This window comes from Crocodylus porosus, unplaced genomic scaffold, assembly GCF_001723895.1.
Source record: "Crocodylus porosus isolate Cpor-Errol unplaced genomic scaffold, CroPor_comp1, whole genome shotgun sequence".
Classification (NCBI taxonomy): Eukaryota; Metazoa; Chordata; order Crocodylia; family Crocodylidae; genus Crocodylus; species Crocodylus porosus.
In genome coordinates, this window is record NW_017728947.1 from 90,970,117 (window position 1) to 90,983,609 (window position 13,493).

The 13,493-nt window shown below is 42.5% G+C and overlaps 1 protein-coding gene across 1 annotated transcript in view; it reads left to right on the plus strand.

Moving 5' to 3' along the window:
* Positions 1–13,493, plus strand: part of PPP4R4 (protein phosphatase 4 regulatory subunit 4) — a 133,163-nt gene that overhangs the window by 48,811 nt on the left and 70,859 nt on the right. The window contains exon 3 of the mRNA XM_019551148.1: positions 6,235–6,337. Within this exon, the coding sequence (XP_019406693.1) occupies positions 6,235–6,337 (103 nt within the window). The remainder of the gene's footprint in view (positions 1–6,234; positions 6,338–13,493) is intronic.

Consider the following 13,493-nt stretch of genomic DNA (forward strand, 5'->3'; position numbering starts at 1 on the left):
GTGTGGAGCCCCCCCCCCCCTCCAATTAGTTTCTGTGAAAATTGTGAAATTTGCTATTTTGGTAGGTCCCTACCCATAGCCTGTGAGGTTAAGAGGAAAATGGCAGGAAGCCTAATGATTTCTCAATTAAACCATTAGCTGCTCATTCTTAAGTGCTACATCTCTCCCAGAGCAAGGCTTAACGTGGTCTGAATCTTCTGACTGGGCTTGCCATTGCCCCCTCCTCCCCCTGCCCCCGCTTCACAAAGGGTCCTGGGAGTGGCTCCCAGCAGCAACTGTGTCTGAGCTGCTGTGTGTTATTGGTTAATCATTTAATCAATATAATCAGAGGAGGTTAAATGGATAATTTTTTAAGCAACATTTACATCCCTACTGGCAGCCCCTGCAGCAACAGCTCACTCTGCTTGGCTGCCGCTGCTAGTGTTTCGGCTGCCACAGCTGGACCAGGTTCTGCTGCCCTGGTACCTTGGCCCATATGCCCCACATTTATAACCAGGAGCACTGGATGGAGCTGGAGTGTGGGTGGGTGAGCATGGTCTCCATGGAGACTAGCCCAGGAACCCCCTGAGCAGGGTGTGCTTAGCCAGGTGGATGGGATGGGGCTGTGGGTGAGTGTGGAGCAGCGTCCTAGAATAAGATTGGCAGGCAGTGCCAGGATCGCAGGGTGATGACAGCGTAAGGCTGGGGCTCAGGGCAGAGCTGAGTTTCCCTCCCTGCACATCTGTGCAATAGATGCCAGTTCCCTGCCTGCCCATGGCTCCATCCCATCCACCTGGCCAAATGTGCCCTGCCCTGTGGGGGTCCTGGGCTGGTCTCCATGAAGACTTGTTTGCCTGCTCCATCAGGCACCTCTGGCTGTGTGTGTGGCGTGGACGGACTGGCGGTTGGATGGGGATCAGTTCCATCCCACTCCTCACCCCCCATGCTGGGCCAGGTTAGTACTCCCTTCCCTCCCCCCAACCCCCGCCCCAGCAACAGCTTACCAAAACTCCTAAGTGGCCCTCCAGCCCAAATAATTACCCACCTTTGCATTAATGTGTGATTTCTTAGAAAACTTTCTAATCAGGTCATGTTAATATTTACTACGATCTAAGTATAACCTGTGCTAAGTGTAATTGTAACAATACTCTTAATTCTTAAAGAGAGGGTTTTAGATTACATAGTTTAAAAATATTGGCCAAGTATTTTACGGGAAAGCTGTATAAAAATGTGGGATATAAATAAGCAAATCAATCAGCAGAAGTCCTCGACTTTAGGAAAGCTGACTTTAACAAGCTCAGGAGGCTTGTTGTCAAGGCCCTGAGGGGCCATGACTCAACAGGGAGGGGAGTCCAAGATAAGTGGTTGCTTCTTGAGGGAGCAATCCTGAAAGCACAACGGGTGTCCATCCCATCTCAGAGGAAGGGTAGCAAAAGGGCACGGCAACCTCCTTGGCTCATCGGGGAACTCATGCACCTTCTACATATAACAAGAGAGGCTTATAAAGGATGGAAGACAGTATTGCCACAACGGAGGAATGTTCTGCACTGATCTACACCTGCAGGGAGTGAACCAGGAAAGCCAAGGGTGCAACTGAACTCCAGCTGGCTACATGTATCAAGGACAATAAAACGTTCTTTTTCACATATGTGGGGAGTTAGAAAAAAGCAGCGGTAACATTGGACCCCTGCTAAACCAAGTGGGACAACTGACAGCCAACACCCAGGAAAAAGCAAACCTGTTTTATATCACTTTCCATTGGTTTTTCACCAGCCCAAAGGGACCGCCCTGCCTAACATGATGCGGGATGGCCAGGGTGAGGGTGAATTTATACCCAGCATCTGTGTAGACCTTGTAAAGTAACACCTTGAGAGGCTGGACACCTTCAAGTCGCCTGGTCCTGACAGCTTGCACCCCAGAGTACTTAAAGAGCTGGCAGGCATCATAGTCCAGCCATTGGCAAGGGTATTCAAGCACTCGTGGCACTCAGGTGAAGTACCCAAAGATTGGAAGAAAGCCAACGTGGTGCTTATCTTCAAGAAAGGGAGGAAAGAGGATCTGGGGAACTACATGCCAATCAGCTTTACCTCAATCCCTGCAAAGGTTTTGGAAAAAATTATTAAAGAGATCATTCTAGACAAGCTGGGGGATGGCAACATCTTGAGGGATAGCCAGCACAGGTTTGTTGTGGGTAGGTCTTGCCTGACCAATTTCATTTCTTTCTATGCCCAGGTGATGTATCACGTGGACAAGGGAGGAGAGATTGACATCATACATCTGGACTTTAAAGAAGCCTTTGATCTGGTGTCCCATGATCTCCTCCTGAAAAAATTGGCCAACTGTGGCCTCGGCTACATTACAGTCCAATGGCTGGGGAATTGGCTCTGAGGTTGGACCCAGAGAGTGGTAGTTGATGGAAGTGAATCATTATGGTGCTCCGTGTCCAGTGGTGTCCCATAAGGCTCCATCCTTGGACCCGTACTCTCTAACATCTTTATTAATGATGTGGACACTGGTGTCAGAAGTGGACTGACCAAGCTCGCCGATGACACCACACTTCGGGGTAGAGCGTCCACACCCAAGGATAGGCTGGTGATCCAGGCTGACCTTGATAGGCATAGAAAGTGGGCGGATAAAAACCTGATGGCATTCAGTATGGATAAATGCAAGGTATTCTACCTTGGAGGTGGGGGGGGGGAGAAGAAACGTTTCGCACTTTTATAGGCTCGGCAGTGCTACACTCACTAGCACCATGGCCGAAAGGGACTTGGGGGTCATGATTGACCACAAGATGAACATGAGCCACCAATGCGATGTCTCAGATGGTAAAGCTACTTCTCAAGCAGATCTCAGGATGTCATCCTCCTGCTGTACTCGGCCTTGGTGAGGCTGCAGCTGGAGTACTGTATCCAATTTTGGGCTCCACAATTCAAGAAGGATGTGGAGAAGCTTGAGAGAGTCCAGAGGAGAGCCACATGCATGATCAAAGGGCAAGAGAATAGGCCTTATGAAGGCCATGGGACTCTTCATCCTGGAAGAGCGCTGGCTCAGGGGTGACCTGGTGGCAGCTTGTAAGTTATAAGGGGGGGACATCAGGATCTGGGGGAATGCCTGTTCACCAGAACACCCCAAGGGATGACAAGATCCAATGGTCGTAAACTCCTCCAAGACGGTTTTGGGCTGGACATAAGGAATAATTTCTTTACTGTCTGACCCCCAAGGCCTGGAATAGACTCCCTCCAGAAGTGGTGCAAGCACTTACTCTGAACACTTTTAAGAAATGTTTGGACCCTTATCTTGCTAGGATCCTATGACCCCAGCTGGCTTCCTGATGGTGGGGCTTGGGGCCTGGAAGACGCGGCCACAGGGCCCCGTCAGGGAGCAGGATGGAGCTGCAGATGGTTTGTCTTGGAGCTGCGGTGGGGCTGGCTCCCTGCCACAGCATGCACTCCCTGAGGAGAATGTAGGGAAACATGCCTCACAGATCTGTGTATGGATGGGCTGCAGGCTTGGGCTCCCTGGCCTACTGCCCTCCCTCTGGGGTCTCTCTAGCCCAGCTTGCAGGACCTGGAATGGCATAGCAGAGCCAAGTAGGGTGGGGAAGCTCCTTGCCTCTGCAAGCTCTGTGCCACTGTGACAAAATGCCCCCTGCGTGTCCGGCAGGAGTGGGTGTGGCAGCATGGAGTTGTGCCCTTTGCTGCTGCTGGGTGGGCAGGGGATGCTACTTGGCAGGTAGCTCTTATAAAATACCACAAGGTTTCAACCTCCAGAGTAAGGTGTGTATAGGACATCTCAAAACCGCTAGCCGCCGCTATATTGTGGGTACTTTTTGATCGGAGAAAGGCTAAGGGATATCACTCTTATAAAAACCTGCCCTTGCTGTGGCGTTAGGGATCAGCAGCAGTTCTTATCTGTTTGTCTCTGGCAGAAGCTACAACCATTAGCTAAACATCTGGACCGGGTCTGGCCTTTGGATTCTGTCTCAGTGGTCTAAAGGTGGAGATAGTAGGTCCTGAACAGCTTCCACTTCTCCATGCTCTTGCCTAGGTGTATGTGTTGAAGGTCTTGGTGTGATGGTTACAGGATTCCATACAGGCAGATTGATCAGGCACCTGACTAGACCTCTTACACATGCACCATAATCCAGAGGATTGATGCTTGCCTACTATATTTTTAAATAAATTTGCAGTCTTACCAAAATGATTGTTGGGACAGGGTATAGTATAGAGAAGTTATTTTAGACTATTGGGACTTTGTATGAATTTAAAGATGGTGCAAGAGATAAGTTGTAGCGACGATGGTACAGAAATTATGCGAGAGGCAAGGATTTCTCAGGGTGATATCTTTTATTGGACCAATTATAGTTGGGAGAGAGACAAACTTTCAAATACAAGACATGTCTTGCATTCAAAAGCTTTTTCAAATTTCTCCCAACTACACAATTAGTCCAATAAAAGATTCCGTCATAAGAAATCATTCTCTTGTATTATAAGTATTTGTTCGGTCATATTATGCATTAGATGATGTGGTGTTGGAAACTACTTGTGGTTATGTCTCCAAAAAACTGTTTGTTATTAGTGCACCTGGGTGAGACTGAGCTTTTTGGTTATTTAAACCTGTCTTCGATTTGTTCAGGAAAACAGATTACAGAACCTTGAATAAGAAATTGTTAGCATGAGTTAAGCCTTTTAGTTTCTCATTGGGTACTTGAGTATCCATGATTTCCTCTGGTGGGTGAGTCCAGTATTTTAGGAGTTTTTCAGCAGCGCTCTTGCTGGATAGACCTTGATTCTAACCCCTGCCTCCTCTTCTTGTTGTCATCACTCTGTTTCCTTTCCCATGCGTTTTCTATTCTCCTTCATTTTTTTTCTCTGATTTCCCCCTCCCCCCCTTTGTTCTCTGTACTATTCTGTGCATTTCTTGAAGGTGTTTTGTTGTCATGAAAGTTAAGCAGTGTAATTTAATCTAGCTTTTCCTATTCAACTATTGTTTGCTTAATCTTTGTTTTATTGTATGTAAATAATCTTTAAAAAAATAAAACATACTTTTCTGCCATGTGTAGATTGTAATGTATTTTCCATCCGTACTATATTCTACTATTGTCTTCCGTCTCTCCAGCACATGTGCAGTTCTTTGTCTTTCCTTGTTTATCTATGGAATCTTAAAAATAGCATCATGACATATCCCACTTGTCTCAGATGCATTTTCTTTTTGTGTTACTGCATGTACAGACTGTCAAACTCACCAACTTAGTAACTTACTGACTGCTGCTGGTCAAAAAAAGCTGCACGCTCTGAGATGCATCTTTCTTGGGCTCCTGAAAGGAAGGAGCTTGCAGCATTTAACTTTTAGGCATCTGGCCCTAAGAGTAGAGCCCAGAACCTTTTAAGTGTCTAGACTGTCTACACTCTCTCTCCAAGTTAGGCACCCCCAAAATGTGATCCGAAACACACAGCAAACTCCACTGGGTACAGCCTTGTTTTAAGAAAAAGAACGGACTGCAGCAGGAATCAGTTGGTGTGTGTTCAGTGATTGAGCTCCTCAGGGAATTGTGACTGTTTCTGGATGCAAAATGAGCTTGGGCACCAGTTGCTCATACCTGCAAAGACTGGGACAGTTTTGAAAATGTGGTCACCTGGGAAATATTAATGTCAATTGGGGAGCTCCTTGTGGAGTATTGGTCCCCCAAGGATTATATGACAGATGAGCTGGGATATTGAGGATTACAAATTTGACCTCACGTGCCTAAATCCCACTTTAGGCATCTCTGTCCTTTTTGGAACTGGCCCATAACCTTGAACATGCCTACATATTACAACAAGCTCAGAGGGCCTACCCGTTGGGTTTATTCTCTGCACACTGGTATGTTAAGAAGCAACTCACTCAAAGTCATTATCTCTATTAGGAAGCAGCCCTGACATATTGAAATATCTTTTCTTTAAAATAACTTCTGTTTTTTCCTGAGGTATATACTTGGGATATTCCATATAGAAATATTGATTTTTTGATTTTTATTTATTTATTTATTTATTTATTTTTTTAATGCTTGTAGTGGAAGTTATTATTTAGTGTAGCTTTCCATTATGTTACCTCTTTATAGTTTCAAGAAAATAGCTGAACGTAAAGCCTGGACGCAAAAAAGTTATTTTGTGAATAGTAGTTGTTCTCTTTCGGAAGCTCTGAACTAAGCATGTTTAAACTTAAAACTATGACGTTTAAAACTATGCATGTGTATTTTGTTCCTTTTTTTGTAAGCTCTGGTCAAGATATCCAAGGAACAAGTGTGGTTGCAAATCTTCCAGTCCTTATGCGACAGAATCCTGCAGAGACGCTTCGGAGGGTTTTGCCAAAAATCAGAGTAAGTTGGCATGCACCAAGATTTGAATTAACAAGATTTTTTTTGTTAATAAAATTATTGTAATCAGTAAATTAATACTGTAAATACAATAGCTGAAACATGGTATGGTAACAGTGAAGATCATGTTTCTGCCATGGGAATTTGGAGAAAATGACCTGTATTGATTTTCATTAGCAGTTTGCATATATATAATTGAATTGTAGATTTTTGCTACTCATCAGTCATCACAATTATTAGATTTTTTTTTCCTCAGGAAAATGTTCGTAAATTTTTAACAGTTCTGCATTATTTTTAAAGAGTAAAAAAAAAAGCTGGTTACTGTAAAGTTTACCATTGTTAGCTAGCCTGTGGAGGTATATTTGCCCATGTGTTCATAATGGTATACATAATTTCCTTAACCATGTTCCATTTTCTGTGAGAGAAACGTCAAGAGTTTTCCTGCTGCCCTTTGGAGTTTTACTTTTTTTGCTTTTAGCTTTCTGAATCATGGTGGCACACTCAAAACCCTTTAATATGGTAGTTTTGAAACTTCCTAAAGTCATGGAAGCTCTTCATATCACTTCTGTGGAACTCCTACCCTTATCCTATGAGGCACGTGGAGCCAGGCATCTTGGTCCAGCAGTGGCCTCCTGACTCACTCCATCGCTGCCCCCAACCTCTTTGGAACCTCTGATGACCTATTGCACAACTCCACAGTTTCACAGAACACAGTTTGAGAAACACTGCTTTAATAAGTTGTAATTAGTTATGGTAAAGGCATGCATGAGAAGCAAGGTTTGCTTAGGAGTTTCTTTTATTGGACTAATTACATATGTAGAACAGAGGCTTTTGGGCACAGAATGCCCTTTGTCAGGTCTTGAAAGTAGATACAGCCTAAGTTAAATACCAGGTAAAACAAATAATTGTTTTAACTCCATTATGTAAATTAAATGTTCCCTTAAAGAAGGGCAGGAGGGCAATAAACCAATGGAGCAAACATGACTATAAACAAAGTAAGGAGCAAATGAAAGATATACAGTTGAGCTGTATCTACTTCTTTTCCAGACCTTTTCCATTCACTGTGGAAAAACACAGAACATGGCAGGTTTCCCTTTGCTGGCTGGCAGAGTTCCAGCCTGCAAGAAGTTGCAGAGAGTGGGATGCAGGGGGCATCGTGTAGGTATGTGCGTGGGGAGGGGGTAGATGTGTGCTGCCTGCTGCAGACTCGGGGCTGCCTGTCCTGCTGCTTTCTCTTTGGGAGGCCTGTGCTAGCCACACCACCATGGTGAGCTTTACCTGCCTTCCTGGCAGCAGCAGGGGTGGTGGCAGTGTGGAGGCTCTTGGGGAGGAGGAGGAGGGCAGCAGGGCAGGGAGTCCTGAGCCTGCAGCAGGCAGCCCACATCCGCCCCTACCCCTCTGTGGGCTCCACTTGGCTCTTCTCTGGCCGTGCTGCCAAGGGGTTCCGGGGGGGAGGAGAGGTGGGAACCATCAATTTAGCCCCCACTCCTCTCTCCCCCTCGGCAAAAATAAAAGTAGGTATTTATGCTCCCAACTACATAGCTGATCCAATAAAAGGCATCACCAAACAAACTTTGCTTCTTGCATAGTCCTTCAACCATCATGGCTGTAACAACCTGATAACCATATTTATATGTAGCAAGGATGTATACTGATGTACAAAAAAAGTGTGTGTTTTTCAGTTAGTCTTTCACAGTTGAAAAGACCTGTTAAGATGCAGGCTAGTGTATCTGAAGCCCCAATGTGCTACACTTCAGGCAGGTAGCATAGCTTTAAAGGTGTTGTTCTGTATCTTGTACTGCTTTTCAATCAGTTTGGGGTAGTTGAGGTAGAATCAGCTATAAAAACAGTATCTAGGAGTTTTTAATGATGGGATATATTTGCCATGTCTTTCATTGGTTCCTATTTCTGCTAATGGAACCAATTAGCAAGCTCAAACTTTTTTACTTTGTTTTTTTGCAATTGAATCTGTTTTTATGAAAATCACAGCTTTCTAATTAGAATTTGGTCCCTAACATGCAATTTAAATAGGGTGATCTGTTTTTAAAAAAATAGATTTTACTCTATTATTTGCTATACTGTGTTTAAGTCTAACATAACTAGTTGCTGCTTTTCACTGTTTTAAGCCTTGGATTAGATAATACATAAATTGGACACCTGCTGTCTCATACTTAAGTAAATGTTCAAGTCAAGTCAAATGGAGCTGATTTAACAGTGATGAATATAAGTTCTTTCAACAACCAAAAACTATGCTACTGATTGATTTTTATATATTAATCTTGTAAAGAGTATAAGAGTTGTCACTGTTATGGACTCAGCTGACTTAAAAATATCAGGTTCTTTGAGGCTTCCATTGAAATGCAGGTAGAAAATATTCCTTGCTCTGTCTGAAGCTGCAGAGATTTTGAATGTGATAGACATATCTAATCAGTAACTTCTCAGGTGGAGATACTTTTTTTTATATTCAGCAATCTGTCTGGGCACACTGACTTTTAGAACCTGTTTATAATAAGATTTTTGCTCATGCAATAAATTTATAATTGACGGAAGCAAGATTTCCAGAGTTCCTCTTAAGCGAGTTGATCAGGAGTAAATTCTAGTATAACTTATACTCCTTTGGCACTTCTATTATTAGAATCTCCCCCAAATAACGATTATTTAAGAGGAAGAAGCTCATGACTTAAGCACATTTTAGAATGTCAAGATTCTGGTACTGTGAGTTCCAGAGGATTCAGAAGTGTTGAAGATTGTGTGAAATTGCAGTGGTCATTTGTACTTCACTCTGGTTCTAATGTTTTCCTGATGGTTAAAGATAGCCCCCAAAAAAGAGACAAAAAGTGATAGAGACTAGACTACAGATCACTTTCGTGTAGGTGTATTGTCTAGGTTATAATGGCTGCCAGTGCATTCAGATTTAATTGGTCATGAACCTGTGTGTGTGTTGGGGGGGGTATGTTTGTTTTGGATGGGGAAAAATACAACATTGTCTTGAGAATCACTCTTGGAAAACTTAGTTTTGAAGATCTGATTTGGGACACTTGTAGTAATTTTGTGACTAACCCTAATTTTGAGGATAAATTTCTAAGGCCCTTTTTCAAATATGCATATTCTAGAAGTTGCATGAGATTTGTCAGTTTGAAGGTCTTGTCAGTTGAAGTTGTATATTCACAGAATGAGTTAGTAAACAGGGAGAAAAAAAATTACTTTTTCATGTTGCTTTGGTAGTCCAAAACATCCATGATATGAAGGGGACTCTATAGAAACCAGAAGCCACTTTTTCATGTACGTAACTTTTTTTGGTTTTAATTTAGTGAAATTTGTTGATACGTTTCATTTATAGTGGTGGCCTTCATGTTATGTATATTTTAGGGAACTCTTCACTAAGAAATAGGTTGAAATTATGTATTTTGGGAAGATGGAAATAACTACATACTAATCTGAATGGAAGGGTTCTATATTCTCTTAGGAGTCTTTTTATCCACCTAATACTGTCATGCTTAGAACCTTTTTAGAAATTAAGTAAAAACAATTGTTTCTGTATTTTCCATTATATCACATGCTCAGCAATGGGCTGAAGATAATGGGTAATATAGCAAGGAGAGTAGAATGGTAGAACTTACATCTTCCGACATTTTCATTAAATGGTCTTCTATTCTCCAAGGACATATTGGGGAAAGGGGTAAGAGGAGGGAGAGTGTGTGAGTGCTTTTGTCTTTTTGAAGTAGTTGACCAATTCAGAATAGATTTTATTACCTTAAGACAGTGGTTCTCAACCTTTTTAAATACCTGCTCTTAGTTTTTACCCCTTTTTTACCATAGACAAATAGTAGAGCAATTCTTCTGTTGTAAAGAACTCTGAATGACCACCACAGGTCAAAGTTTTTGATAATAGGATTCCTGTGTGAAGTCCCTGGGTTTATCTTGTGAATCATGTTTGCATACCTAACAGCACTAACACTGAATGGCACTTGGCACCTTTGAAAGGATCTCAAGGTACCTCAGGGTGCTGCATCCTGCAGCCTCAAGAGATGATCAGACACTGGAAAAATGGTCTTCAGTGTCTTCTATCTAATAAGTGGTAATGTATCTTATGTATTTTACTCCTTTGATTATTGAACTTTTATAGAGACTAACTGCTTAAGCTGTGCTGATAAACCTCCCTTTGGTTTTACCTCTCCTTAAGCCTGGTGCTTTACACTTGCGATGTTAAGAAAAATAAAGACCAACAAGCAGTGGTCATATTGCCTGTGGAAATAGTGTCATAATTCATTCTTTTTCCTAGTATACTAAACTGTGAGGCACTTTGGGAGAGCTTGTCTAACTGTATCCTAATTACAATAGTCAGTCCAATAAAAAAATACCACCCTAAGAAATCCTTGCCTCTCAGAACTTAAAGTAATATCATTCTTTGCTTCTGGGGCACAGATCCAGCTAGTTCATTGTAAGGTGTCCAGATTAAAAAAGCAAGAACAAATACATCAGCAAAACTTGCTCTGTAATTTATGCAGTCCAGAACATGATTACTTGGCAAGTATTATCCTCTAATATACATAAATGCATGCTCCAATACACATTTGTAATCAGAAATGCATTTGATTTCACAATACAGGGATGCCTTTAATACTGAGCATCACCTGTCAACTAGGGGTGCAGACAAAAGTGACAATTTTCACCTGATCTGGCAACAGAAAGTAGTTTATAGGTTTGACCAAACACAAGTGCATGGCTGCAAACAGCTTCAAAAAGGGCTGATTGCATGAAAATCTGACCCCTCCTTGCATGAGGTATCAAATAAGGATGTTTCAAAATGTAGTGTCTGTTGTAACTTGTCTGCCAAACTCCTTGCCTGTCAGTGTTTTCAGAAGGGGAGGGGGGAAAGGGAGTGGAGGCAGTTCAGTCTGGGGGGGGATTTCACTCTCCCCTTGGAGGGTGGGGTGGGTGAATTGGAGCCCCCAAGATGGGGGTGTGCTCCAGTTCACCCACCCCACCCTTTAGCACCATATGGGGAGTCATAAGAACGAGCTCCCTCTGCTGCCTTTTCCCCTCCCATTCTGAAAACAGTTAGCACTGTCAGAGAGCCTGGCTGTTGCTGTGGGAACCTGGCTGCAGGCTCCCAGCCACAGCTACATTCCCCTGCCCCCTGGAACCAACAGTGAACTTCTGTTTGGTCTGGGGTAACACTGTAACTCGGAGTACTTTGCAAAAATTGTTCTGACTTATGGGCTGGAGCTGAACTTCTGTCTGTCCCATAGGTATTCTGTCCCTAGATCTGTGCGAAGGAACTGTTGTTCTCTGATTCTGAGATGAACAAATGACTACTGAAACAAATATGTTTAGAACTGAGGAATAAAATAGGCTGTCAGTCTGTTTAAAGACTCGCTGAGTCAGTGGTTCCAGCATCAGGTTTAGTAGTAAGGTCAGGTTAATAGACATTTTAGATAAAATTTCTATGAGAAATTGTGACTTGAGAATGCAAAGCACTAGAAAAGCCTGTACATTTACCACAGTTTCTCCTGTTACTGCCATGCACACTTCTGTCTCATTTTAGACCCCTGCTTCTAAACTAACCTAATGACTTGGAAGTTTTTCATGTCTCTACTTAAAATACTGAATCCAAGATCTGAGATATTCCTGATCCAATTATATGCTTTGAAAGTAGGAGATCCCCTGAAATTAAGGTGTGATGCAAATAACCACCCTTCTTTTTCTTAATTTGATATTATACAGTTGAGATTCTTGTTTCAATCAAAGCTACTTTGCACCAGCCTCTTCAGTGTTATTGCTTTTTATTTTCTATTGCTTTAGCTTCTTAACTCTCTGAATTACTGTGTCTATATGGCTGTGTCCAGACGAGCATGGCTATTTGTTTCCCTGGGGACAAGTAGCAGCGACCCACCTTGCACCACCACTACTTTTTCCCGGGAAACACCCATGTGACATGTGCTGTGGTTACCCTGAGCAACTTTGCTGGCCCCAGCAACCTTACCTGTGGTCCTGGGGGCCTTGGGGAGCTGTAGCTGCAGTTTTTTTTTAAGCTGGGAGCCTGGCTGGCAGTTAAAATTTGGCTCCGACCCAGTAGGCTCCAGTTTAGGGTGGCGTGCGTTGCTGCCACGTGTGTGGCCCCACTTCTTTTGGCGTGGGTTTCTTTTATCCCCAGGATTTCCCTGGGTCAAAAAAAATGCCCTGCGCTGCAAGGTAGCAGTGTGGGGAACGGTTGCATGTGTGGTGTGTGGCACCGCAACTTACGCACAGCCATGCTCATCTGGACATGGCCTATATGTGGCAAAAACAAGATTTTGTTGTTTCCAATTTAGGGAACATAGTGAACAAACAGCTGAATGAGCTAAATATTGTAGCAAGAAAAGCCAATGTGATCCTTGGCTATATAAACAGGAGATTAGTGAATAGGAGTAGAGAGATGATGTTTACCTCTGTATATGGCATTGATAATACTGGTATTGGAATAGTGTTTATAATTCTAGTGTTAGGTTTTTTTAAAACAACATTGAAAAATTGGACAGGACAAAGAACAGATGCATATTACTCTGGACCAGAGAAAATGCCTTGCAGTGAGAGACTTCTCAAAGAACAATCTGTTTAGTTTATCAAAAAGAAGATGGAGAGAGAACTTGATTACAGTGTGAAAGTAGCTTCATGGGATGAAAATCCTGGTTATTATAGGGCGCTTACTTTTACAGAGAGAAATACCAAAAGATAATGATTAAAAAATGAAGCCAAACAAAATCTAAATACAAATTAGGTACACATTTTTAACAGTAAGGATGATTGATTAGCTTTTGGAACAAACTGAAAGGAACTGGTAGATTCTCTTATGCTGTTTTTCTCTCTCCAAGTCTAAAGATTGAATTCTCCTCTGAAAGTTATATTTTAGTCAAACAAGTTTTGCTAAATACAATGATAACTGAGTGAGATTCAATGGACTGTGATATGAGGGTGTCAGTCTAGATGATCTTATAGCCCTTTCTGGCCTTAATCTTTATGAATTAAACTCTGTTAAATATATGTGAACGTTTTGACTTCTGTCACTTCTGGTATACGCATTTTCTTTAAAGGCTTATTTGCTCCCCTGGGTTTACTTCATTAAACATAAAAACAAAATAAAACAACCTTTTGTTTTCCCATTTTTTTCCTTGGGTTT